Source organism: Pogona vitticeps, chromosome 1 (assembly GCF_051106095.1).
Source record: "Pogona vitticeps strain Pit_001003342236 chromosome 1, PviZW2.1, whole genome shotgun sequence".
Classification (NCBI taxonomy): Eukaryota; Metazoa; Chordata; class Lepidosauria; order Squamata; family Agamidae; genus Pogona; species Pogona vitticeps.
In genome coordinates, this window is record NC_135783.1 from 190,240,939 (window position 1) to 190,268,622 (window position 27,684).

At 41.8% G+C, this 27,684-nt stretch overlaps 1 protein-coding gene across 5 annotated transcripts in view; it reads right to left on the reverse strand.

The window, feature by feature from the left end:
- MYO1B (myosin IB) overlaps positions 1-27,684 on the reverse strand; it is a 158,155-nt gene that overhangs the window by 80,422 nt on the left and 50,049 nt on the right. For all 5 annotated transcript variants that reach the window (XR_013545163.1, XM_072979647.2, XM_072979668.2 and 2 more), the window contains exon 3: positions 13,729-13,844. Coding sequence is in view for 4 of the 5 variants with exons in the window: in XM_072979647.2 (XP_072835748.2) it covers positions 13,729-13,844 (116 nt within the window). In the remaining variant the exon portion in view is untranslated. The remainder of the gene's footprint in view (positions 1-13,728; positions 13,845-27,684) is intronic.

A 27,684-nucleotide genomic window follows, 5' to 3' on the forward strand; every position in this document is an offset into this window, starting at 1 on the left:
ACTACATTATGCACAGGTTGAAATGTCAGGAGTTTTAAATTAAAATCAAGCACAGAAAAATAGATTTAGTGCTCTCCAAAAAGAGGAAGGGGGTGAGATAGAATTTCACACTAAGAATTCTTAAAGCATCACAAACATTAATAATTCTTGCTTTTTAGCATTATGGAGAAATGGGTGCATGGAAGAACACATTTTAAAAAGAAGAGTTAAGTGCATATACAGTTTCAGTCATCAATTCAAATGGAGACTGCAGCCCAGAGATCAGAAGAAGACCGGGGGTCTAGAAATAGCAGCAATGAAGGAACTAGAAAAAAAATCATCAAGGGTAAGGATGTGTCACTGGAGACCAAGACTGAGATCATCCACATTCTTGTATTTCCGATCACCATGGACGGATGCGAAAGCTGGACAGCGAAGAAAGCTGACAGGGGAAAAAATTTATACGTTTGAAATGCAGTGCTGGAGGAGAGCTCTGAGAATACCCTAGACAGCCAGAAAGACAGACAATTAGGTCTTAAATCCAATAAAGCCTGAACTATCTCTAGAGACAAAAATGTTGAAATGGAGGGTGTCCTACTGTTGAAACGGAGGCAAGATTATCTGGAAAAGACAATAACGCTGAGAAAGATGGAAGGCAGCAGGAAAAGAGGAAAACCGAATGTGAGATGGGCTGACTTCCTAAAGGATACCATGGGTTTGAGTCTGTAAGACCAGAGCAGGGCAGTTGACAACAGAACATTTTGGAGAACATGCATTCACAGGGCTGCACTGAGACAAAGGTGACTTGATGACACATAGCAACAACACAGAACTCCAAGCTAAGGCGTTCATGGGCGGAGAAAAAGGAATGTAATCAGCAAATTATTTTCCTGAACTACATGCTTTCCTCTGAACATTCAAGGATAATATTCTTAAAGACAAATTTATCCTGTCCTGAGGGTATAATTTTAAACATAATTGTAGTAGAATAGTTATATTCTCCTCCTTTAAATCCTGCAAAATTTACTGCTGAGATAAGGATCGCTGTACTTAAATATACACTTGGCACAACGTGCTTCGTTTTCTCTGTACAGAAGCTCAGCTAAGTCAGGTAGGAGTTATTCAGACTTCCCCCAATGCACTTATCATTTCAATTTACAATGTTCAATTTCTACCCCCCAAAAAAACCCTCAAATTGTTACTTCTTAGGACTGCAAATTGAAACTGAAGGTAGGGTGGGAAAGACAGCACTAAGTTCCTCATACTGAAAAGTGAAAATCATTAGTAAACTACCCAGAAAAATTACAGAGCATTTCTATCTAAGTAATAGTTCTATGCTGTCAACTCAAGAGGAGAGATGGGCACAAACTTCATCTCCTGCCGGTTCGTTAAGTACAGCACCACCGGTGCTGCACATTCCCTCCCCCTGCCTGCCCAGCCAATGCTCCACTCAACAGTCATCCTGCACTCCTCTCCTTCTTCTCTTCACCTGTTCAGCCAGTCCCCCCAGAAGGAGCATGGGCTTCCTGTCCTGCCTCCTTATCGGAGTGGGTGATCAGCCAAGGAGAAGGAGCAGGGAAGCCCATGCTCCTGCCAGAGATTGGCTGAACAGGTAAAGAGAGGAAGGATGACGGAGATGGATCAGTAGGGATCTGAACTCTATATGTAGAACTCCAATCTGCTGAGCTAGACCAGCTCTAGATAATTTCCTATAATTTAGAATCTAAACTGTAGGTGATGGGCTTTTCGCAATTCAGGGACTCCCAGTCCTACAATTTGTCAGGAAACCCCCAAGCCAACTCAGAGAAGTGCATGGAGGAATGAGGAAGCCTCCATGGCAAGCCACAAGAAATCCTCAAGACTCCGATGGGGCAGGAGTTGCTCTTTTTTTAATGGTTTGAAAAAGCAGTGTGGGAACCACATGGAGGTGAGGGATTTGTTCTACCTACTGTTGATTCCAAGGCTCCTGACCTCATAGTTCAGGGAGGTTTCTGGTGAATTGTGGGACTGAGAGACCTTGAATTCTGAAAAGTCCATTCCTACTAAAGAGGTTTTGCTTTCTTAAAACAGGTTAATGACTCTCCATTACTCGGAGGGGTGTACATAATTGTACCATTAAGCATGATTAGCTCTCCATCCAATCACCTTCATTGCTGATGGCTTTCTCTCATAGAGAAGCATCTTCATTTGAATGGCTGGTTTAAACAGTCACTGTCAAAAGATACAGCCGTGAGGGGAAAGTACATGCAGAAATCATAAAAACAATACTGTATATACCAGAAACGTGTTATTCAGGAGAGATGCCTGTGGAAAATGTGCCTACTGAGAGAAATTTGCACAAAATTGACCACAAATTTTCATGGGCGTCTTTTTAAAAATCACACACTGATATGGAAAAGGGATGAAACAAAATTAAGAATGGAATAATAAGTAACTGAACCAAATGGGAGATTACTAATTAATATATATATATATATGGAAAAGGGATTGCAGATTGCAATATGCGATCAGTTTCCCATTCCAGCAACAAATTATCTCAACGGGTGATTACACTGGCAATGTCTCAGCAGGACTCCCAGAAAATTCTAGGTTTTCAAGTGACAAGTATAAAAAAAAATACAGTGGGGAAAGAGGGTAATCTGGTGAATGAAATGTAAGAATGGCAAATTACGGTTAGTCAGCATCTGATATTTTAAAAGCCAGCATACACCCTGCATCCATTTTTTTTTTTTACTCACAGGTGTGTGTATCTGTGTGGTATTCCACATAAAGAGACACTGCAGACTAAATTCATTAAAATTCCTGTGGCAGTTATAGAGTGATACTCCCAGGTAGAGATCATCCCAAAGAAAGGAAAGGACCGCTTTTGTAAGAAAAAGGCCTTATGAGCTACTTATGACACCATAGGTTCACATGATACAACCAGATAGAACCTTAGCCAATGCACTTTTGATGTGAGTTATAGAATCATGAAGTCAGAAGGGGGCTCTAAGGCCTTCGAGCCCAATCTCCTGCTCAAGGCAGGAATACAAATCAAAGGATATCTGCTGGGTGAATTTCTCTTGAATGCCTCCAGTGTTGGACCACTCACCATCTCCTGAGGTAATTAGTTCCATTGTCATACTGCTCTAACAGTTAGGAAGTTTTCCCTGATATTCAACCAAAATCTGGCTTCCTGTAACCTGAGCCCATGGTTGTGTGCCCTGAATTCTGAGATGATCGAGAATAGATCCTGCCCCTTCTTTAAATGACCACCTTTCAAGTATTTGAAAAGTGCTAAACAAGCCCAGTTTCTTTCAGTCCTTCGTCCTAGGTCTTGGTTTCCAGCCCCCTGATCATCATTGTTGCCCTCCTCTCAACTTGTTCCAATTTGTCAGCATCCTTCCTGAAGTGCAGTGTCCAGAACTGGACACAATGCTCCAGATGAGACCTAACCAGTGCCAAGTAGACGGAAATTAGCAGGATCTGAAGACTGAACTTCTGTTAATGCAGACTAAAATAGCATTTGCCTTTTGTGTAGCCACATCACACTGCTGGCTCATATTCAGCTTGTGATCTACAATGACTCCAAGATTCCTCTCACTTGTAGTATTGCCAAGCCAGGTATCCCCCATCTTGTAACTGATGTTTAGTTTCTTTTTCCTAAGTGCAGTACTTTGTACTTATCCCTGTTGAATTTCACTCTGTTGCTTTCAGCCCAGTGACCAAGCCTATCAAGATAGTTTCAAATTTTATTTCTGTCTTCCAAGGTAATAGCTAACCCACCCAATGTTGTGTTATCCGCAAATATGACAAGCAGTCCCTGCACTCCCTCATCCAAGTCATTAATAAAAATGTTGAAGAGCACTGGACCAGGACTGAGCCCTGGGGTACCCCACTTGTTAATGCCTCCCAGTTGGAGAAGGAGCCATTAATCGTCACCTTCTGAAAATGATTCTGTAGCCCACTGTGTATCCATCTGACAGTCATTCTATCCAGTCCACACCTACTCAGCTTGCTAATCAGGATATCATGGGGCACTTTGTCAAAAGCTTTGCTGAAGTCCAGATATACTATGTCTACAGCATTCCCTCTGTCTATCAGGAAGGTTACCCAATCAAAAAATGAGAGCAGATTATCCTGACAGGATTTGTTCTTGCCAAATCCATGTTGGTTTCTGTTTATTTTACTGCATTGTTTTCTAAGTGCTTGCATAGTGATTGATTAATAATCTGTTCCAGAATTTTCACTGGGATTGATGTCAGCCTGACTGGTCTGCAGTTACCAGGTTCCTCGTTTTTGCCCTTTTTTGAAGACAAGGACAACATTAGCTTTCCTCCAATCATGTGGCACCTCATCTATTTCCCATGACTTCAAGAAAATAATGGATAGTGGTTCTGAGAGCTCTTCAGACAGCTCCTTCAACACTCTTGGAAGCAGTTCATCCAGCCCTGGAGATTTGAACTTGTTCAAGGTAGTGAGTTATTCATCGACTATTTGTTTATCAATCTCCAGCTGCAATCTTGTCCCCTTCACCTGCACTTCACAATTCCCTGGAAGGTTATAATCTGTCCTTTGGGAAAAGACTGAGCTAAAATAGTAATGGAGCATTTCTGCCCTTTCTTTGTCTTGTTATCATTTCCCCATCTTCATTAAGCAGCTGTTTCCTTTCTTTGTCATTTGCTATGCACATAGCTGAAGACTGCTTTTTTGTTGCTTTTAGTGTCTCTAGCTAGCCTCAGCTCATTCTCAGCTTTTGTCCTTCTAATGCAATCCCTGCAATTTCTTGCTGCTTGTCTATACTCTTCCTTAGTGGCCTGGCCTCTCTTCACTTCCTATATATGTATTTGTTTTTTTTCCAGGTCCTCTCTGAGTCTTTTGTGGAGCCACAGTGGCCTTTTTTTCCTATCTCCCACCTATTTTCTTGTTGGAATTGTTTGTAGTTTTGCATTTAGAATTTCCCATTTTAGGAACTCCCACTCTTCTTTGACTCCTTTTCTTGTTTGGATCTCCTACCATGGGATCTTATCTATCATTGCTGTGAGTTTGTTAAAATTGGTTTTATGAAATCCAACATATATGTGTAGCCACATACACTCTGCTTTGCTTTCCTTTGAAATCAAGAAATCAAACTCTGCAGTAATTACTCCCTTCTTATTAATCAAAAGTACCTCTTTTTTTAAAAAAAGCAGTGCTTTATACATAAATCCAGATATGAAGCAAGACAAGCTAATTATTTATTAAGGCTTGAAGGAGGGCCTTTTGAAGAAATGGCTGCTACTAAGGATTTATTGCTATCATCCTTATTGTTATTTTAAATCATGGCTAGAGGTACTTAGGACAACAGATGGATGTCATTCGAATGCTGCACATTGAAGCGAGGGGTGGTGGTAGGAATTAAACCCTTAAACATAAAAGGCACATTTTTCAATGAAAGGAACTAGCAGCTGTCCTTAATTGCAGTTGGGGACCTCAACAAACTTATCCTCAGATTAGTGGCTCTTAAGTATAAAGGAAAGGGAAATCATAACTACCCTAGCCATAGGCTCCAGCTGTCCAATTTGTGCAACAAAAGTATTGATTTCCACTTTGCCATCTAGTTCAACCGCATGAACTGGTGGGTCTTTATTCCTAGGCTTCCTTTTCCCTTTCTGAAACTGAATGAAACATTTGGGAGTCTCCCCTCACACATCTAAAGTTTTCTGCAACTTTTTTCAGCTTTCTACATCTCTAGGTTTGAATACATACGTATATAAATCCACTCAACAGACACTGTTGGACCCAGGTTTATTCAGAGATTTTTATCCCTGAAAACTCAGTCATGATTTATCCAGACCTTAGAACCTAAACTGAACTCCTCAAAATTAACACTATACTGTACAAAAGGTCTTTCTCCCTCACTAAATGTAAGCTGAGCTCACATACTGCCACATGTACAACTAAATTCAATGCAACTGCCTGAGAGAAAATAGCGCCATTCAGACATTTGCCTGGGTGCACACAAGGGAGCAAGAAGGGGTTGCTCACCAACTTCACTGCCACATGTTCAGTATAAAGCCTGAAAAAGAATACACAAACCATGGGATGTAGTCCAACAATATCTGGAGGACAACGTATTTGCCATCTCTCTTTTAACAGCAAAGTGTGTTTTTTTTGTTTGTCTGATATTTTATCATAGAAACATTTACATATATATGTAAGTTAAACAGATATTCAGACAGCCTGTGTAAAACACTGTAATTGCACTGGTTTCTCAGCTACGCTATGATTCAATGGGGAGAAAAAGCCCTTTCTACAGTGCCAACATTTATCGCCTTCCACAAACAAAAGTCAGTTAATTGACTTAAGATTTCGACGCCTGTAGTATTTGTTAATAACAAATACTGTATGATTTCCATAGAAGTGAGTACTGCAAATTATTCTGAAAGAGGTCTTCTAAAAGGGAGTGTGAACTGGAACTTATTTCAGGAATCCAGTGTGTTTTAGATGCATTTTTGCTAAAAGTTAGAAATATAATCCCTGACAGAGTTGTTATTTTGTTTTGAAAAATACAGCTGGTACCTGTAGTACTTCTGATATGTTTGGATTATAATTTCTCTTATTTGGGGTCTTCTTAATCCATCCAAAATTCTTCACCTGTTAAGATCTGCTTAAAATACAGTTTTTACAAGAAGGTCCTGACATTCCTGTCTTCTATTTAATTTTTTTTTAATTTTTAAAATTTTACTATATTAAAGACAACACAAACCAAAAACACATCCATGTTGTAGGACATTAATTCCACTGACATTGAAATACAATTGTCTAAAATGGTACATTGCTCCTCCCACACCATCTTCACCCTTGGGGCTAGATTCTCCTCTTAGGCCTGGCATTTCTCAAACACTGTTCATGTCGACACCCTGTTCAAGATTTGCCTCAAATGCTTATGGTGGTTTGTATAAAGACTCTTCCAGTCTTGCCTTGACTAGCTATGTTAGTCTGCTGCAACAAAAGCAGAGTCTTCTGTCACGTTAAAAAGAAACCATTTTTATCTTCACATGAGCTTGCAAATTTTGCTCAACTTTTTCCAAAGGAAAGTCCACAAGCTTATACCAAGTTTAAAAAAAATAGTCTTTAAGGTATCATAAAACTCTGGTATTTGCTTCCAGACAGTTCTCTCAGTCAACACCAAACTCAAGGCAACCTCTTTCGATTGCCATACATGTGCTGATTTTTGTTACCATAGCCGATGCTGCTACTAGTACAGCTCTTAAGCACCTTTTCCTGGAAAGCGAAGCAGGTTTACACATGATAAGAGTGGTTAAGTGTCAAAATTCTAAAACAACTGAAAAGCAAACTTTTCAGATCAATCATCAGACAGAATAGGCTTCCCTTAACAGATTCTTTCCTAGCTTTCTAAAAGATAGTAAACTGTCTGTAAAGTGTCTCTCTGCCTCCAGGAAAATGAATTCCACAAAGCTGAGAACAAAAGTAAAGCAACTGCATCACTGCACCATAAAACTCATGTAGCTCTGAGTGGCCTAAGGAAAGGTATGGCAGTGAATTCCACAACACCTATGTAAACCATCCACAAAAACCTCTTTAAAAAAAAAAGGAATGGATTAGCAGAATTCTTCATATATTTGGATTCTTGATACTGCCCAGCTCCGCAAGGCCCCTGCGAACCTCACTACCTCACAGAGCCAGAAGGTGCTAAATGGAGTTAGGGACAGCGGAAGGGAATATAGCAATACTGTATATAGCAGCCATCCGCAATGGGGGTGGGGGTGGATTTGGCCCTCTGGGGGCCCCTGGTGCATTTGAAGGGGGGCACAGAGTGGAATCAATTCTTCACACTCTGCTTCATAAAGTTTGTTTTGTGATTTATAAAATCCTGATCTGGCCTTTATTTATTTCATATTGTGCTTATGATTCTAGCCAAAGAAAAACCACTGAGAATGGCTGGTCTAAAGGATGCATTTGAAATAGTTGGCTGTTCATTAAAAACAGCAAAACAGACTTATGTGCAATTTCACCTAATTTACTGCACTTTTCATATAATGCCAGAAGTCACAAGTGACTCATTTTCCAGATTTAGGGGTGAGTTGCGCCACCTTCTTGATCTACAAGCTGCCCCGATCTTTAATGGACAATCTAAACATTTTTTAACAATTCCAATCTACATATCAATTCTCTGTGCTGTGAATATGTGGAAAGGAAAATGCAGCTTCTAAAAGCACTACAACTGGCTACTTAAAAAAGGAAGACTTTTGTCTTCAGTTTAATACAAAGGTTATTATCTTTTTAAAAAACCCCACTATATTTGTTGTTTTAAAAATAATAGTTCCTGGGAAACTTAATAAAGTATGACTGTAAATCTAATCAATTCAAAAGCACAACTATATAAGAGAAACCAACCCAAATCCCCTCTAGCCAAATATGCTGGCTGTCAACCTCTGGGGGCTTACACAACTGCTCTCTTTTCACATGATAAGAAAAAATAAATCAAAGAGTGGCTTCACTTATATGTTCTCAGTCATTTAAACCTAATATAAATAGCCATTGTTCCTGACATGAATGTGGACTAAAGACAACAGGTACAAAATAGAACAAAAGGGCCATTGTTGTGATCTCTGACAGTTGCAAATGATGCTTAATTTTTTTTTTAACCAAACCAAGAGTCACTGCTGCTAACAGCATTTCTTCAAAACTGCAGCCCATTTCCATTCAGGCAACACGTCCTTTGATTTGGCAATTATTTTGGCAATCTCTTTGCAGTGGCTTCAGAGTGTCCACCAGCTTTCAACTGGCCAAGTGTCAATACAATATGGCAAGCAAGGCTGTCCTTGGGCAAATGAGCAGCTGAATGAAACCAAAAAGCCAGGGTAGCCTCTTCAAAAAAAGAAGCACTGTTCAACCTGCACTCCAGCACTCTGGGTATAATCCAATAGGTTATGTCTCCTCCGAAAGAGTCATAGATATCATTTAACTTCTATTTGCAATGCTCACACTGAAGACATTAGAAGCTGCAAATGATATATACACTTGTATGTAGATGCACAGTAGAGAAGAGGCTGAGAAACTCTAGAGATGCAAGGGCCACACGAAGCTATACTTTTAAAAAAAAAAAAGTATATCCCACCCATCTAGTCAACAGACTATCCCTGGATCTCAGAGGGCTACACAGACACCCATGTCGCCACCAACTCCAAAAACATTTTGCTTTTCCAAAGGTTGGAGGGGGTTAACTTAAAAGCTCGCTTTGGTCTTTCAATGGCCAAGGGGGGAAATGTTGAATAAATGTTCCCACATCCCATAGAGGTGGCTATGAAAGCACTGGGGACCTCAAAACATAACTCATAGAAGGAGCAAGGGGTGTTTCTGAACAAAACAAAACTAAATTAGTGTTCGGAGGTTGATGGCTGCTTGCTCCTGATGGGAGCCCACCTGATTTTGCCCACCTCATCAGCAGAGACAGGGAAGAGGGAGAGATACAATTCTTAAGCTAGAAAGCAGAAGAAATTATTTTCATTTCACAGCTGTTTCTTGATGCCTGTCTATAAGTTGTTTTCCACAAATATAGCTGGTTGGTCTCATTAAAAAAGCAGGAGTAGCCACACTGGTTAAAACGAAAGCTTCCTAAATCCATATTCTAATACTGTAATACTTTTGGCAAGCACAAAGAACAATCTGTACAAACCTTTCAGATCATAGATCTATTTGTCAGCCACAATGTTACAAATTTTAAAAAAAACAGCAGTGCATGACAAGGGCTTGATGCCACAAACATGCAAACACTGAGAACAGCATCAACAAGAAGTGTACAGTATTGTGCTCAGCTGCAAATCAGGTCTGCCCGATTTTCAATGTTTCTTTTAAAAAAAATGACTCAAAACAAAATTTACCTACTGATTTCATCGTGCAACACCTGGGTTTAACACACAAAGGGCACAATCCAGCCAAAATAAAACCCCATTGACTTCAATGGAAAAGATGTAAGTATATGATTAACTTTTCCACTGACATGAAGAGAAATGGAAATGCTTAGCTTGGCTGGCTTATAACCAAAGTTAATTCTTTTCTTATGACAAGCAAGAATACAATTCATAGCACAAAGCAGTAAATCCCACTTAGCAAGTCTCCCACCTACAAAAATATTTGTTAGTTTTCTGGTACATAGCCAAATTGCTTTGTAATGGCATGCTCAGCATTTCTCATCAAATTCAGCTCAGAAACACTTAGACAATGAGAAAGGGTACTATTCCAAAATCTAAAGTTTTGCCAAAAAACTCACCCCCAAAAAAACAAAAACAAAAATCAACCCCCCCAAAAAAACCCAAAATTTCTACAGCACGTGAAAATGTAAACAAGCAGTGATTTCTGTAATAACATTGTGTATTTTCTAATAAATCATGTCTCTCCTATACAATAATCATCATATTGCACTAAAAACCTCTGAATTATTTTAAAACATTTCACTACTGTACTTCATTAAAACAGACCAGCAATCTTCAGTTCAAATATTGCTCATGTTATAAAACTGAAAACCAGATCAGTATAATTAAAAATTTTAAATAGCTTATCCCCTACTAGAGTTTCTAATTTCTTTTCTTCTCAATGCTTCTAAATTGTTTGGTTTTTTTTTTCAAAACAACCTCATTTCCAACAGATAACCATTCACTGAAAAAAGTTAATAGTTTTGTAGAATATTTTGCATGTGTTTAAACTGAAATATGAAATATTTAAGAGCTACATGGAGTTAATTCTGAAGATAATTTGGAAACACACTGCTTGGTGGAAGAGACTTATTTTCATGAAGTGGCTCTGAATCTGCACACATCTAAATAGTTTGGCTTAAACATACCAGGCACTGATTGTAACTTTCCTTTTCTAAACACAACAGAGTTCACACTCATGTCCCCCCTTTCCTTCCACAACCACCTGAAGATTCAAGCTGCTGTATGGTCCATACCCAGCTATTAACAACAAAGGAACACCTGACAACAATAACTGACTGGGAACATCTCACTGACACTGAAATTGCTTCTACCACTGCCCTACTCCACCATACCATGCCTACTTCATGGGATATACAGTGGTGCCTCGCTTAACGAGCACACCGTATAATGATGAATTCGCATAGCGATCCCTTTTTTGGGATTGCTAATGTGAAGGCATCCCAACCGCCGCAATGGGCAAAACTTGCATTGCGATGCCCGCGGATCAGCTGTTCAGCGGTTTCAAAATGGCCGCCGGATGCCCAATATGGCCACGCGCAGCGTTTTTGCGCCCTGCCCTCGCTTACCGAGGGCGCAAAAATGGCTGCGGATGGGGAAAACTTCGCTTAACGGTGAGTACAGAAGCCACTTGAATGCATTAAACTAAGTTTAATGCCTTCCAATGGCATTTTCCATCCCGTTTAGCGATGTTTTCTTATGTGGGGCACCACTGTACCTTGCTGAGTCACAAGAAGTAAGGGCTCTTTCTAATGGGGAAATTCTCCCTCTTCTCTCCCAGTATGTCCCTGTTCATTACAAAGGAGCCCAGGGCTTATCAGGACACCTGTATAGAGTGTCTTTTTAACTGCAACCTGCTTCACAACTACAGTGGTGCCTCGATTTATGGACTTAATTGTTTCCGTAACTTTGGTCGTAACTCAAAATGGTCGTAAGTCGAAGAACCATTTCCCATAGGAATGCATTGAAATGCAATTAATCTGTTTTGGCCGAAGGAAAAAAAATCACCAACCCCCCCCCCCCAAAAGACAAAACATTGCAAGACCCATCAGAAACACGAATAATCCGTTCTGGCCAAAGGGGAGGGGGGAGAAAAGCAAACAAACCATGCAAGACACTTCGGAAATGCAAAGAAAGCAAAGCAAAAAAGCAATCAAACTGTGCAAGACCCTTCGGAAACGCAAAAAAAGCAAAGGAGAAAGCAAACAACCTGTGCAAGACACTTTGGAAATGCAAAAAAAGCAAAGCAGAACACAAACAATCTGTGCAAGACCCTTCAGAAATGCAAAAAATGCAAAGCAAAAAAGCAAACAAAGCCTGCAAGACTCATCAGAAATTGGGGGGGGGGACCCAAAAAACAAACAAACCCTGCAAGACCCATCGGAAATGGGGGGGAAACAAACCCTGCAAGACCCATCAGAAATGGGGGGGGAACAAAAAAACAAACAAACCCTGCAAGACCCATCACAGCATAGAAACATAATCCCACCACCCAGCCCAAAACCACACTGCTAAACCCACCCAGACCAGTTTTTAAAAAGCAGAAAGCAGTACAGTGGGGTCTTGACTTAAGAACGGCTCGAGTTAAGAACATTTTGACTTAAGAACCGCTCTCATAGGAAAATATTGACTTGACTTACATACTTAGATTTGAGTTAAGAACTGAAAAAAACCACGTGGGAGGCAGGGAAAGTGCAAAATTTGAACTTTCAGTTAACTGTTGGCCAGTGAAAAGGGTGCCTGTTTGCTTCCTCACTCCTCCCAGCATTTAGAGAGTGGATTGGGAGACAGTCTTCAGACTGCCTGGTACTGCCTGGACTGTATTTTCCCTGCCTTCCCTGAACCTTTCTTGACCTAAGAAAAAAAGAAACAAAATATCCCCTCTAGTGGTCGAAGGCAGAATAGCAGCTTCCCATTAGTTTCTATGGACGGAAAAGAGCAGATACGGATCAAATGGTTTTCAATGCATTCCTATGGGAAATGCAGATTTGATCTGAGAACTTTTTGACTTGAGAACCGCCTTCCAATACGGATTAAGTTCTCAAGTCAAGACCCCACTGTACCTTGCCAGGCAGTCCGAACGATTGCACACTCCCTAACTGCTGGGGTGAAAGAGCTACAAAGAAGCAGCCTCTTCGCCACCAACAGTTAACAATTTGAATTCCCCACCTTTCCCCCCTGCTTTTTTCTGGTTGTAACTCGAAGCTTCGGTCGCAAGTAGAAGCAAAATTTTGCGGCTGGAGCTGGTTGTAACTCAAAATGGTCATATGTCGGGATCTTCGTAAACTGAGGCACCACTGTACTTTAAAACGGCTTCCCTCTGCCTCTCTCCAAAGAAAAGGAAGAAAACCATCTAGAAATGTTTTTATAAACTAATCTCCTGCCTGAGCTTCCCTTCTGGAGCTTTTCTGATAACGTCGGTTTCCTCTGCCAATTGACTGTAAATTGAACGCTTCTGATCGGGAAGCTGTAACTGCAAAAATGAAATTAGAGGCAAGTGCTGAACTCTGATCTCACAATAAACTGCAAGAAAATGTAACTAGCCTTCAAGAATGGACAGAAAAGTAGGGCAAGGCTAGGCCAATGGTCCTTTTTGTCAGTATTTCTTTTGAGAAAAGCCTTGTGCCATATGGATGGGGAACAGAATCAACATTGGCAAGGTGCACTCTAGGGAGAAAATGCTCACTCCAGATAAAAGGCCTATGACAACACATCACAGTAAGCTTAGTGGGACTGGTCCTGACATTCAGAAGGAGGGAGAGACAGAGAAGACACAAGCCTCCCATTTCAGTGGTAAAAAAACAAAACAAAAATAAAAACCACAGCTGCCATCTCATCTTAATTCTAAATCTTACCAGTAAAAAAAAATAATCCAGCTTTCCTCCTTTGGAAAAAGAGAGGGCTGCAAATAAACTTTGTTTTTTTAAAAAGAACTAATTAAAGGCATGATAGATCAAGTACATTCTGTTACTTACAGGAAACAGCTGTTCCCATCTATAAACTGCATTGCTTAAAGAAGAGTAGGAACCTAACATCTCAGCTCCATACTTACATATGAGGTCGTAGTTCATAGAAGTTTCTGTTTCTGTATTCTTCCACTTTCTCAGGTGAATAAATGGGTAGCAATCTGTATGGATTTATTGATATCACCACACTACCAATGTAAGTCTGCAAGACAATAAAAATGTATAGTAGAGTTTTAGTAACAATGGAGCATCATTTCTGACAAAATGTAGCAATATTTAATTCTTCCACACTTTTAATGAAAGAAAAGTTTGTCTTAAGCAAGACTGTAAGTAACACCATCACAAATAAATGTTCACTTCGAAACACTTTGAACTAGTTAACTTACAGTTGTTAAGACTAGAGCTCTCATCAACAAGTCCCCCAATACTAGGTAGCCTCATTTGCATATTATGGCAAATATTTGCTCATTCTACAAATCATACAGTTTTGCAGGCTCCTTCTCTCCCTACTAATTTCCCATTCAAAGTACAGTGGTGCCTCGCTTTACAATTGCCCCGCATTACAACAAAATGGCATTACGACTATCTTTTTGCGATGGTCTGAATGTTTTTTTTTCGCTTTGCAATGATCGGTTCCCTGCTTCAGGAACCGATTCTTCGCAAAACGATGATTTTAAAACAGCTGATCAGTGGTTTCAAAATGGCCACCGGGTAAATAAAATGGCTCCCCGCTGTTTTCTGGGACGGATTCCTCGCAAGACAGCCACCGAAAATGGCCGCCCTATGGACGATCTTCGCTGGACGGTAAGTTTCCAGCCCAGAATGCATTGAAGGGGTTTCAATGAGTTTCAATGAGCTTTTTATTTTCGCATTACGATATTTTCGTTCTACAGCGATTTTGCTGGAACAAATTAACATCGTAATGTGAGGCACCACTGTAACTCTTTTTAAAGCTGCTTTATGAACAGGAAAGAGATGCTTTTTCTTACACTGCAGGTGAGCACAACCTCTGACCCATCGGCCATGTATGTCCTCACTATGGTATTTTGTCTGCCTTCCTAAACATGTTATTTTACCTCCTTTTTCCCACCCACGCTGATCACAGGAATCCTGTGCTGTGCCTTTAACAGCTACAGGAGATGTCATTTCCAGTGGAAATAGCTCTCCCGGAAATGGGGACTCCACTACCCTTGTGATCTTGCTTGTTTCTTAGAACTGGAACACATCAGATAAATGGAGTTGCAAATCAGTATTTCAGAAAAGAAAAAGTTGCCATATCCAAGGCATATCTAGTATGTAAGCAAGCTAAATTACTGGAAGGAAGAAAAATACACCATGCACAGCAAATGCCTATTTCAACGCTGGAAAAGGTCTTCAGATTTCCAATACTTTGGCATACCGAAGACTGTATGCACCCAAAGCACAGACTGATAGTTCAAGGAAATGACACCACCACAATTTTTTTTAAATCGTGCATATACCCATTTCAGAGCATATAAAGATAGTTGCAGCTAGCCCACGGACAAACAGAGTGTGCAAGAAGTTCAACTACCACAAAAACATCTGAGGTAGATAAAATGCATCAGGATGTCCACTGCACCCCACTATTTCCGCCTTCAATCCTGGCTTTGCCTTGCTGCCTTCTCTCCCGACTCTCATGAGGCCACCTCCCCCTGACCTCCATCTCCCCCAGTTCCTCATCCTACAGAGGATAGGCTGGGAACCGCCCTGGGTGAGGCAAGCAGGAGGGGAGAGTACAGAAGCCAGAGAGAGAGGCTGGGAGGCACGGCAGGCCAGGTGTTGAGGGAGGAAGGAGAGATGAAGCAAGAGGCCAAGAAGGACAGAGGGAGACGGTGAGGGAGAAGGAAAGGAATGGCGTGGGTGAGGTGAGCGGGTGAAGGTCCTCCAGGAGAAGGAGTGGCACAATTCACCACTCATGGAACTCTGCCGTTTGGGGGCTCTTGCAGCCTGCCTCACACACAAACCAGTTTCGAATACAAATTAAAAACTTTACAGCCCAGTGTGCAACCATTAAGTACTGAGCACAGAATGACTTAACAGCACCCTGGGCAAACGTCAATGTTCAGGCTCACTCAAATCACAATGACCTAATTCAAGGTTAATGGCTGTTGTAAGTCTTGCTGAGCCAACTTAGAAGTGCTTTGTATGCTTAAAAGCACTTTTAAAATGTAAGATACTGTTATTATTAATTGTACTTATAATATTGCATAATAACAGCAATGCACAAAGCCTCTCCAAAGCGCCTTTTTTTCTGAGAAAAAAACTAGCCTTTTTTTTTAATACATGGCCCTGAGGTTCAATTGGCTCTGAAGCCTCCCCACTTTTGACATCAAAGGACTTTCTTTATAACATGTTAATTAACAATGCAATCCTATTGGTTTCTTAAATTGGCAGTGACGTAAACTCTAGCAACGAGTGACCACTAGTAAGCAAGTTACTGTATATCCCTCTGTCATTTATTTATCATATGAATTCGTAAATGGTGGGAGATACTTGTGGTAACTTGTTAATCAGTAGCAATTTGCTGCTATAATTTACCTATGTCACTACATTTATGCCAGAATAAATGACCAACAGAATTCCAACTCACATGGTCAATCAAGCTGTCAGTGCGTCCAGTTGTTCACTAAATACACTGAAAAGCAGTCTAGCAAAACAGTGATGGCATGTTTTCTCTCATATCTTGACAGTTACAGGGATTTTTTTTTACCCTTAATGAAATTTGAGAATCCAGGCCAGCTATTGGTGTGACCAGACAGCATATGTAGACACTGGGAAATAACTAGCCAGTAGGAAATACGGCAAAACCTGTTAAGATTTAGGTTTAGGACCTCAATACCTGACAGACCGCCTGCTCCCACCTGGCTCTACTCGTATCACTCGACCTAGCCAGGCTGGGCAACTGAGGAGCTTGACCCCGAGAGAGGCCTGGAAGGAGAGAACTAGAAACCAGGCCTTCTTGGCGGCGGCCCCTGGCCTCTGGAACATCTTGCCCCCTGAGATTCGCCTGGCTCCCTCGCTGGGAAGTTTTAAGAAAGAGCTGAAGACTTGGTTCTTCAGGCAGGCCTTTCCCCCTTCCATTTCTTAATTCCCTATGTCTCACCATCTTGACTTTTGCTTATCTTTATGCTGTTTGATATTGTGTGTTTTAAATTTTGTTTTTTTTCCGGAATGTAAGCCACCTAGAGTAGATTGATTGAATCTAGATGGGCGGGGTAAAAGCTGGATAGTAAATAAATAAAATTAGGATGGATACCATAGTGTCCTGCTACCTCACAGATAGGTAGTGGGACCCCTCTCAAGGTTCTGGAAGACGTGATCACAGATTTGGTGGAGGGACTGTGGACACTTTAAGAGGGAGGCACTCCAGCTAGGTGGTAGGCAAGGTAAATTTACTCAACTACCCAGTGGGCAAGTCTCTGAAAGAAGAGGATAGTCCCTTCTTACAGCCTCTGTAACAGAGGAAGAGATGAGATTTTTAAAAGGGCTGAGTGTGTGAGAGATAAAAGTGGAGTGTGTGATGAACATCCAGCATAAGAAGTGTTTGCTCCAAAGGTGAGGGAGGGTTGTAGAAGAAGGCTGGTAAGACCACATCTTGATGGAGGTGAAAAGACATGAGCTTTGTGAAAAATGAGACACCTGGACAGAGCACAATTCTGTCAGCACGAAACATCCGGCGAGGTGCACATAACCACGAAGTGCAGAGTTCAGAGAAGCCCTACCGGCAGAAGTAGTGGCTACCATGGGAGCCATCTTCCAGGTAAGGAGATTAAAGGTGCAAAATACCAATGGTTCAAAAGGGGGTCACATGAGTCTAGAACGTACAAGAGGCAGAGGCCAGGGAGGTGAGTGAGATCCAACAATTGGAACTAAGTTATTGAGGCTGCTTAAGAAACATTTAAGTGTAGTATCAGCGAAAAGAGAAGGCCCCGATTTCCATCAATGTCGAAACGTTCAGATGGCAGATAGACCTTCATTGTTGAATAAGATAAACCTTTGTCTCTCAAGGTAAGGAGAAACCAATGCTGTTAACTGAACAAGTATGTAGAGACAACCTTGCTGCTGAGCAAAGGTGGTGAAAGCTTATCACTTCGGTTTAAGTTTTCCACGCGGTCGGCTTCCTAGCAGCATGAAGGATGAGATTAATCTCCTCAGGAATAGGACTGGCAACTCTATTTTCCATGTTGTTAGGTGGAGCAACTGAAACATCAGGATGCCAAAGTTGTCCATGTGACCAGTAGATAAGGTCCCACCTTTCCAGGAGGCAAATGATCCAATGTCTGGATGCTTGAGTGGGGTGACAATGCGAATCACGGATGCCTTGGCCACCATGGTGTTAGCAGTATGGCAGGCACTGGTCGCTTGTGTAACCTTGCAACAATTCTTAGGATGCAAGGAAATGGAGGGAACATGTATTGAAGACTTATTTTGTCCACATGACTGTGAAGGTGTCACCTTTGGAGCTGACATCTACACCTGTCCTGCTGCAAAACCTTGAGCAGTTTGAATTGTGAAAACTTGGCTTGACCATTCGCATTGTCACCTGTTCCCTAACCAAGGTAGAAATGGGGGGGGGTGCCTATTGCGTTCACATCAGCATGGATGATAAAAGCTGATCAGGATCAGCCAAAAGAGATGGTATTGGGTGAGAAATCGGTCTACCAGAGTGAGTAGAGAGCACTGACACTCTGGTGAAGAACAGAGCCAGGGTTGGCAAACGTAAGCCCAAAGTCTTTTCAGTCGCCTACAGGAATGAACAAAGTTTTGACTCAGTCTGCAGAGTTATTTGGTAAAAACTTTACAAATCAGGCAAGGCTCTGAGAAATGGGCCTCTCCAAAGCAGAATAAACCCTTTGAGTGCTGATCAGTGGCCACTGTATTACCCCCACCACATGTGCTGCATTTCTTGAACAAGGCTTAGGGGCCATACACGCAGGCAGAACCCACAAAGCAGAAAAGAAAAGCAACTAACAAATCAATGAGTGCAATGAACCACAAATCAAATGGAGTGTGATAAATGAAAATAAAGGAAATCCACAAAATTTAAGGGACAAATTGAAGAAAAACAGGAAAGGCAAATGAAGGAGGGAAATTTGAATACTCAACAAGAGGTTACCAAATGGTGGGCACTCTGAAGGTAGACAAAAAAGAATGGCAGGGTTAGGGCTGGCCCAGTTATATATGCCACCAGGAGAGTGGCTGGGGTGACTAGGCTTTTACTCAGCTTTGGAGGGTTCTGAACAGGCTCTCTGCATGCACCGATAACCTAGTAGTGTGTTCCACTACAAAGGAGAAAATGAGAAGTTCTTAAGTATCCAAATGCATGTTTACACTAAAGCCGGAACAACGGTCCAGAAGAGAAGCAGTGTTACGTTACTGGTTACCCTGAGGATCCCAAAATGGGATATTTCAGTAAGGTGGGATATTCACTCTCCAGAAACAAAGAGGTCCTCCTATCTATCAAAACGAAAGGATGATTTATCAAAACTCCATGTCCATGTTTTACAAAATGCTTTCTGCTATCCCTGTCAGAAGGCAATCGAGGATGCTTCCAGAGCAGAAGGATCAGCAGACAGGGTGTCCCTGTCAGTGTTCACAAAAAGTTGAAGGATCTTATGACTGAGTGGAAGGGGAGGGGGGAAATAGCTGAGAATGAATATGTGATTTGATATCATATAATCAGCAGAGGCCTGAAGAAGGCAAAGCAAGTTACCTGAAGGAGCTATACCACAAAGTATTACTGTACATGTATTTTGACAAATACTTTAAGAAGGAAAAATATCTTTTGGCAGCATAGCAGTGAATGAAGTAAATGCAAAAAGGGAGAAACAGCTCACAAGAAGGATTTTAATGAACTTTTTTTTTTTGTAATTACGTTCTTTTGATATTCTAAGACAGCTGTTCACCAGTATCTTGCAAATTCAGTCTGCCGCATCCTAAAATAACTGTCAAAGGTCAAAATCTATGCCTTGATATACAGTACTGTACATTGACTCACGCTTAAACTGAACTATGTGAAGAAATTACTGTTTGGGGTTGGGCACAGCGAGGAACTCTTTGCTTCTAAAAGGAGCCCCCCATGTCTTTAATTTAGCCATCTCCATCCTACATCTTCACTTAGAAGTTTGCTGTACTGCGATCCCTGTAAAGAGATGAGAGGGAGGGGGGATGGACAGACAGACACCAGGGAAAAAGAACTTTCCCACACCACATCCTCCTTCCCAACAGGACTCCAGTATAAACAAGTAGAAATACAAATGACTTAATTCCTTGAACATGGAATGAGTGCAACTACATTCCATGGATGAAAACAGAACTCCTGGGGTAGGGGGGAAGAAAATGCCATGGCATTCGAGAGATTAGAATATCTTCAACTCACTGTGTGTTCTTATAGTGCTACTATTTTAGAACAGAAGCCCCAAAGGACTGGTCTCATGATTAAAACACAAGGAGAGAAAAAAGCAGACAACGATCTAGATTCCATTCTCTTGTTTTGCCACAAGGGTAGTAATGAGCTCAGACAAGACATGCAATTCCTCAATCATCAACTGTCGCCTGCTGTCCAAACTCACAACTCATGCCCTCACTTCATATGTACTGGATGAATTTTAGCTGCTAATTTACTGGACCAATTCTCAAACACCCACACAGACACTAACAACGATAAAATCCTATGAAGCTTCTAAAACTCAAGAATCCTATTGTTTGAACATCTGTATCTGCAACTCAAGAGCCTGTCTAGTGTGCAGTGCACAGTTCATCAGAGTAGGACTTAAGAGACCTGGATTCAAGTCCTGGCTCAGCTGCAAAAATTCTCTAGGGGGTGGCACTTGTAAAGCTGTCCGTTAAATACAGTGGGGTCTTGACTTAAGAACAGCTCGAGTTAAGAACATTTTGACTTAAGAACCACTCTCATAGGAAAATATTGACTTGACTTAAGTACTTAGATTTGAGTTAAGAACTGAAAAAAACCCACGTGGGAGGCAGGGAAAGTGCAAAATGTGAACTTTCAGTTAACTGTTGGCCAGTGAAAAGGGTGCCTGTCTGCTTCCTCACTCCTCCCAGCGTTTAGAGAGTGGATTGGGAGTCTTCAGACTGCCTGGTACTGCCTGGACTGTATTTTCCCTGCCTTCCCTGAACCTTTCTGGACCTAAGAAAAAAAGAAACAAAATATCCCCCTCCAGTGGTCAAAGGCGGAATAGCAGCTTCCCATTATTTTCTATGGATGGAAAAGAGCAGATACGGATCAAATGGTTTTCAATGCATTCCTATGGGAAATGCAGATTTGACCTGAGAAATTTTTGACTTGAGAACCGCCTTCCAATACGGATTAAGTTCTCAAGTCAAGACCCCACTGTATCTCACTTGCTTCAGAAACCTGACTGGGTTGCCATAAGAAAGAATCCTCTTGAGTGCATACATCTCCATCTTATACAACACTTACTTTAAATAAGTAGGTAGCTCCAATCCACCCCCACCACCCCCAAAGCTTCTGGCTTATATAGATGGACTGATGTCCCAGAGTAGAACTTTCTTCTTATGGGGCAATGAGAACAACTGGTGCATGGCTATTAATCTAACAGCATATCATGGCCATTGGTAAGAGAGAACAGGAAAATCAGAAAGCAGCAACTGAATTCTACAAAAGGGGACTGAACTGTGTCTGTCTGTCTGTTGTTAGTTAATTCAATTTGTATTCTGCTCCCATTAACCACTACTCTGGGTGGGTTAGAACAGTGGTCCCCAACCTTGGGCCTCCAGATATTCTTGGACTACAACTCCCCGAAGCCTTCACAACCACTTCTGCTGACCAGGATTTCTGGGAGTTGAAGTCCAAGAACATCTGGAGGCCCAAGGTTGGGGGCCACTGGGTTATAACACATGTAATGGAAAATGAAACTAAAAACAGAAACATTACAAACAGCAACAATAACCCTAAAACAGCAGGTGGCACCAACTAATCATATAAACCCAGAGTGGAGGAAAAGAGGGGGGGCAAGGGGGCAAAGGTGGTCAGTTGGTGTTGGTGTGGAAAGCCTCCCTGAAAAGCAAGTTCTTTAATTGCTTCCTAAATGTCAGCATGGAGGGGGCTAGACAGACCTTCTCTTTATGGAAAACTGGTTCCATAAAGTTGTAGCCACCACAAAGAAGGCCCTACCTCTTGTAGAGGGGTTATGGGCCTCCCTCAGGGTGGCCACTCAGAGGAACCTCAACTGAGATGATCATGTGAGTCAGGCAGATGACATTAAGGAAAGAGGTGTGTGGCTTGTTTTTCGAGCATCACTGTATTTCCTTAATACATATCATTTCTAACTGATTACTGTACAAAGACAGGGATATTAACTGAGGCACCCAGTGCTGTGCACTAGAAATTTCAAAAGCAGATTTGACTCTGAAAATTCAAGTACTATTTAACTATTAAACATGAACCAAAGTATAACCAAAGCGTAAAAAGACTGGATCCTTTAGCCTTTTTTAAAAAAGGGATGTACACTAGCACCAAAATTCAGATTCAGAATTACAGCCCTTCAGATTCAGAATAAAGAATGTTAAAAATCCGGAATTTTCAGATATCTGGAGAGGCACAGACTGAGATCTCTAACCCTGTGAGCAGAGAGTGTCATGCTGTAAAACAGATCCAGGCATGAGTAGTGTGAACAGACAATGTCCCCTGCCTGGGAGAACACTGTCTCTCACTGGGCACACTAGCTGGTGGGCAAGACAGCAGTCCCATTGCCACCTTGGCCAGATCTCTCCGAACAGACTCCTCCTCAGCCCAGGAAGACAAGGGACTGGCCTCTTTTGGGTGGCAATGCTCCTGTATGTACGCCTCTATCTCTGCCTTTGCCTTTGTCCAAAGTGCTATCTCTGGAGGACAGGCCCCTGTCACGCTTGTCAAGACTAGTGTCCCAGAAAGCTTGCCCTCTTCTGGGGGTGAAGGACTTGGACTCTAGAATACAGCTGCTGGTTGTTTGGGGTGCCGTGAACATTTCTAGTTTCTTCCTACTCTGCGTGATCTCCCAGTGCTAGCCAGACTAATATCATTAGCTTATTAGCTGCATGTGATGTATAACTGGCTGCTACTGCCTTCCTTGCTGCTGCTTAATATCCATTGGCCACTGTTTTATTTGTGCTAGAACATCCTCCTCCTTGTATTCTCGAAGGCTTTCACGGCCAGGATCTGATGGCTGTTGTGGGGTTTTTGGGCTCTTTGGCCGTGTTCTGAACAACCTTCAAGAACACGGCCAAAGAGCCCGAAAACCCCACAACAACCTTTCTCCTCCCTCTTCCACCAGGAGGCAAACCGGTGGTGGAGAAGATCAGGAACACCACTTCTGGATGGAAAAAATATCCCCACTATGGAACCCCCCCTTCACCAAGACTGTCCCCTCCATAATGGAACTTTGGGATCACCTGGCAAAGGATGGTTGTCTTCCCACTAAAGATCTGTCTTGCACTCTCTCAAACCTCTGAGGACAAAGACCACTTGAGTCCATAAAGTCCTAATTTTCTCTGTCCGAAGGAGCAGCCAAACCAGCTGGAGTCTCTGGTGCCACATCATGGAGTCCCCTTTCCTGCTCCAGCACTTGTTCCAGCAGGCAGAAAGTGGAGTTCCGTTGAGTTGCCACATTGGTGGTGCAATGGCAATGCCAATTTTAATTCCCTCTGCTGCAACAGCTCCCTGTACTGGACACTGTCGTAAAAATGCCCTGCCACCTTACTAGCCCAGTCAATTATATTAGGCGTTCATGTGTCTTCCATACCCTGCAAAGCACCCTGAGCTACTAGGCTCACTCATATCTGTTCCATCTTGAACCAGAGGCTTCTGTCACCTCCTTGGCAGAAACAAACACAGTGGTACTGTTGATTGCTGTTCTTTCATAACGTCAGAGCTGAACAAGGAAGCTGGGTGACAGATTCTGTCAGAGGGGGCTCATAATAAGGCTGTCTTTTCCTTCTCGCACTCCCACTCTTCTCAGTAAAAGCTGCTGCAGTGGGCATAGAAAGCAAGCCTACAGCCTTCCCCAAGTACCTATTTTCTTCCACTACACTCATCTTTCATACTACCTGCAGACGTTACCCAAAGAACAGGATCTGATTCTGCTACAGCAGAACATAAACTCTTCCAATGAAAATCACATACACACACAAATGAGGTACAAACTTTATTAACTAAATGTATCTGTCTATATATAACAAAATCTTATTCTTCTGCCTGATATACAATATAAACAATATATAAGGAGATGTAGAGTAAATGTTATGGAGAAAGCCATAATGGAATGTAATGTAAATGTAAACTGAGGGTCCAGAAACAGGCACAGAGAAACCTGCTGCAGTGCATGCTTGCACCAGAGCATATCCTAAGAGCGAATGCTCAGGGGATTTATAAGCAGCTATTTCCACCTTGCAACTGAAAAGAACCAATGTGAAAAAATACCTTCAGATGTCTGCGCCTGCTTCTAGATTTCACTGGTGCAGACAGACATCATTGGCGTGTTTTGTTCTCACCTCAGCCCCCTTGCTTGGGAAATCCATGGCAACCTCAGTCATGGGACACTGAGTTCTCTGCCCCCACAGTCCTTGGTGCCAGAATTCCATTTCTCAATAAACGAATCCTGGATGCCTGAGAAATACATTTCACTTCCACTTCTTCCTCGAAGAAGCAGAAACTTAGCTTTTTGATTTCTGATTTATAAGAGTAAATGAAACCCGAATATTAGGCATTATTATAGATATTTTAAAATGTCGAATTTGGATTCAAAGATATTTAGAACTATCCAAATATGTCACTATTCAGTGAATTCTGAATACAGTGGTGCCCCGCATAGCGACGATAATCCGTTCCAGAAAAATCGTTGCTATCCGGATTCGTCGCTATGCAAAATAAAAAAGCCCACAGGAATGCATTAAAATGCGTTTAATGCGTTCCTATGGGCTTAAAATCACCTTATGCGAAAATCCTCCATAGGGGCGGCCATTTTCAGTGCCTCTAAAGCGAGGCAACACAGCGGGTGGCCATTTTTGAACCGCTGATCAGCTGTGCGAAAATGAGGCCTTTGGGAGGACCGTGGGGGAGCACTCCCCCGTCCTCCCAAAGCCCCCACCGGCATTTTCGCCCAGCTGATCGGCGGGGTTTTGGGATGATGGGGGGAAGGGCCGATCAGCTGGGTGAAAATGCTGACGGGGGCTTTGGGAGGGCCGCGGGGGAGGGCTCCCCCACGGTCCTCCCAAAGCCCCAGCTGGCATTTTCGCCCAGCTGATCGGTGGGGCTTCGGGATGATCAAGGGGAAGCGCTTCCCCGCAATCATCCCGAAGTCCCGCCAATCAGCTGTGCAAAAATGGGGCGTTTGCGATGATCACTTCCCGCGATCATTGCAAAGCGATTTTTCCCCATAGGGAACATCGCAATGGATTTGTTGTTAAACGGGGCACCCGTTAAGCAAGGCACCACTGTATTTCAAAATCTGAATGCACATTCCTATTTTCTTTGTAATAATGATTCTCCAGAAACTTGCCTGAAGCCTCTCAGAAGTGGAAGGTCAATATTTCTGTTGACAGAATAAACCTTTTGGGTCTAATCCACATAATTTAGCTTGGTATTTAATATAAAAGAACAAACCATGTAGAAGACATTTACTGTATATCTGACACAACAGATAATGTATTCAAGTCATATACTGTATATTTGATATAATGGATAATATATTACTGGATGACAATAATAACACATATTTCCTTCTCACTGCACTGGGAAAATACTTCTTGAAATGTCTGGGCAATCAGACCACAATTCACCATCATGGTTAAGGATGCTCAAATCCACTGATCTCGGTGGGTTTAAATGAACATAAATTTGTACAGTACTGGTTCTGATGCCTGTTTTCAAGTCAGGTGGCTTTGCTTTGGGTCCCTGTGTGTGTGAAGAAAAGACTTTAGGCCTGTGACCTAAGTCAGCAAAGATTTTGCTATGTTCCTGTTCTTAGTGCCATCACACTAGTGAAAGAGAAGCATGAGCTTTTCCTTGAAGTTAGTTTAAATGGCACCCTCAGATCTTTCCGGTTTCATAAGCCATCAGCTATGACTCCAGGAAAGTTAAAAGAGACACCTAACAAAAGCATCGAATTGTGCCAAGGTGCCTAACAAATCTGGTCTTCTCTTCTCATCCGCACACTGAATTCCCCAAACAATATCTTTCTAGTCAGTCTTCCATGTGAATGAATCGTCTTCCTAACACTATGGGAGGATGAAACCAACAAACTCTTCCTATGGAAAAGAAAATACAACAAAACACAAGCTTAAGCAATATGAGGAAAAATCAATACAAGCAAGTTTAATAAATGATCTAGAAATATGAAAGCTAATAACAACCAGCACCTTACAAAATGACATTAAATCACAACAACAACAAAATAAATTGTGATGCACATTCTAGCACAGTGGGTCTTCTGCAGCAGTAACAATTTGGCTTCCACAGATATATAGGACATAATATACTTAATTAGCACAAGCTCAATTCCTACATGTTGGAAGATCCAAAAAACACAAGAGACACAAGGTGGTTTTAAAACACTTTAAATATGTAAATAAATATGAAAACTGCTATCCTATGACAGGAATTCATCATTCTGTTTAGAAGTTACATTTGCTTTCTGGAACCTTTCATCCAATTTTCGATAATACCACAGGTACCTGGGACAACCACTGCCTTCCCCAGCATTTTTCTACAGCCCATCTGGATGTTTCCTATGTCAACAACTTTGCACCACCTATATTAGGTACATGCAAATACAGTCACTACTAACCAAGACAGTTATTACTACAGTGCTCAGGAACCTACATAAGCAAACCAGTAAGCAAGATTTGAATCTCTCTCTCCTAGCTTAAAACACACCCAGGCTGACAGAATATTACAGTTCCCCCAACTGCTTTTTCTATTAAATTAATGTTCTCTCTCCCGCCCGCCCCCCTTCTCTAAGAAGGAAACAATTACTGTACTAGTCACATTCTATTTCTTACTGGATTAGCTACTGCCAGAATGTTTGTGCCATCAGCAACAGTTGGTGGAAGTATAATAATGTCAATAGTACAGCTATCACTGTCAGTGGTTTGATAAAGCTTGTACAAAGCAGGAGAGGTCAACAATCTACATCTCAAAAGAGCTTAAGAGTTGGGAAGCACCCAACAGGAGTCAGAAACAGGCCAATTATCACTTCAGTGACTCAGTGGCAATGGGAGGGAGGGGAGGAGGAGAGGCAGATAAGATTTCAAGCTGCTGCTCTCTCTGCTTTCAGAGTTGCTCCTCCAGGCAGAGTATAGGGGTTGGGCAATTCCAGACTGTATGGGGTAACTTCAGAAGTCTCCAAAGGATGCCTTAGCTGTCAAAATGAGAAAAAGTATGAAAAATCAAAACCAAATGTTTGATATTCAGTTCTTTTCCATTGAAGTTTTGTTCTGCAAACAAGAACAAAGGGTTAGTGGCTGAAGGAACCCCAGGCTATAGATAACATATGGTAGTAAGTTAAGAATCTTTGAAGCTCCCTCTGTAAAGGTGGCTGAGGTTAGGTGAAAAGGAGAAAAATCAGATAACATCATAACCATTGTAGTAATGGCTTAGGAACTCTTGACTAGTATTAAGAGATTGGTATTAAGCATTCTTATATGTTTTATCTACACTGTTTCTCTCTGGATTCTTCTGCTGTAATTTTTCTTCTCCAAAATGGCAACTATGAAATCCTATGAAGACTGCCCGGGTAGACCAAAATGATTTGAAACTGGTTTCTGTGTATTACTATTGTACTTATATCCAATTAGGAATGTGGTGGCGCTGTGGATTCAACCGCAGAAGCCTCTGTGCTGCAAGGTCAGAAGACCAGCAATCGTAAGATAGAATCCAGTGAGCTCCCGTCGCTTGTCCCAGATCCTGAAAACCTAGCAGTTCAAAAGCATGTAAAAATATGAGTAGATAAATAGGTACCACCTGGTGGGAAGGTAACAGCGTTCCGTGTCTAGTCGCGCTG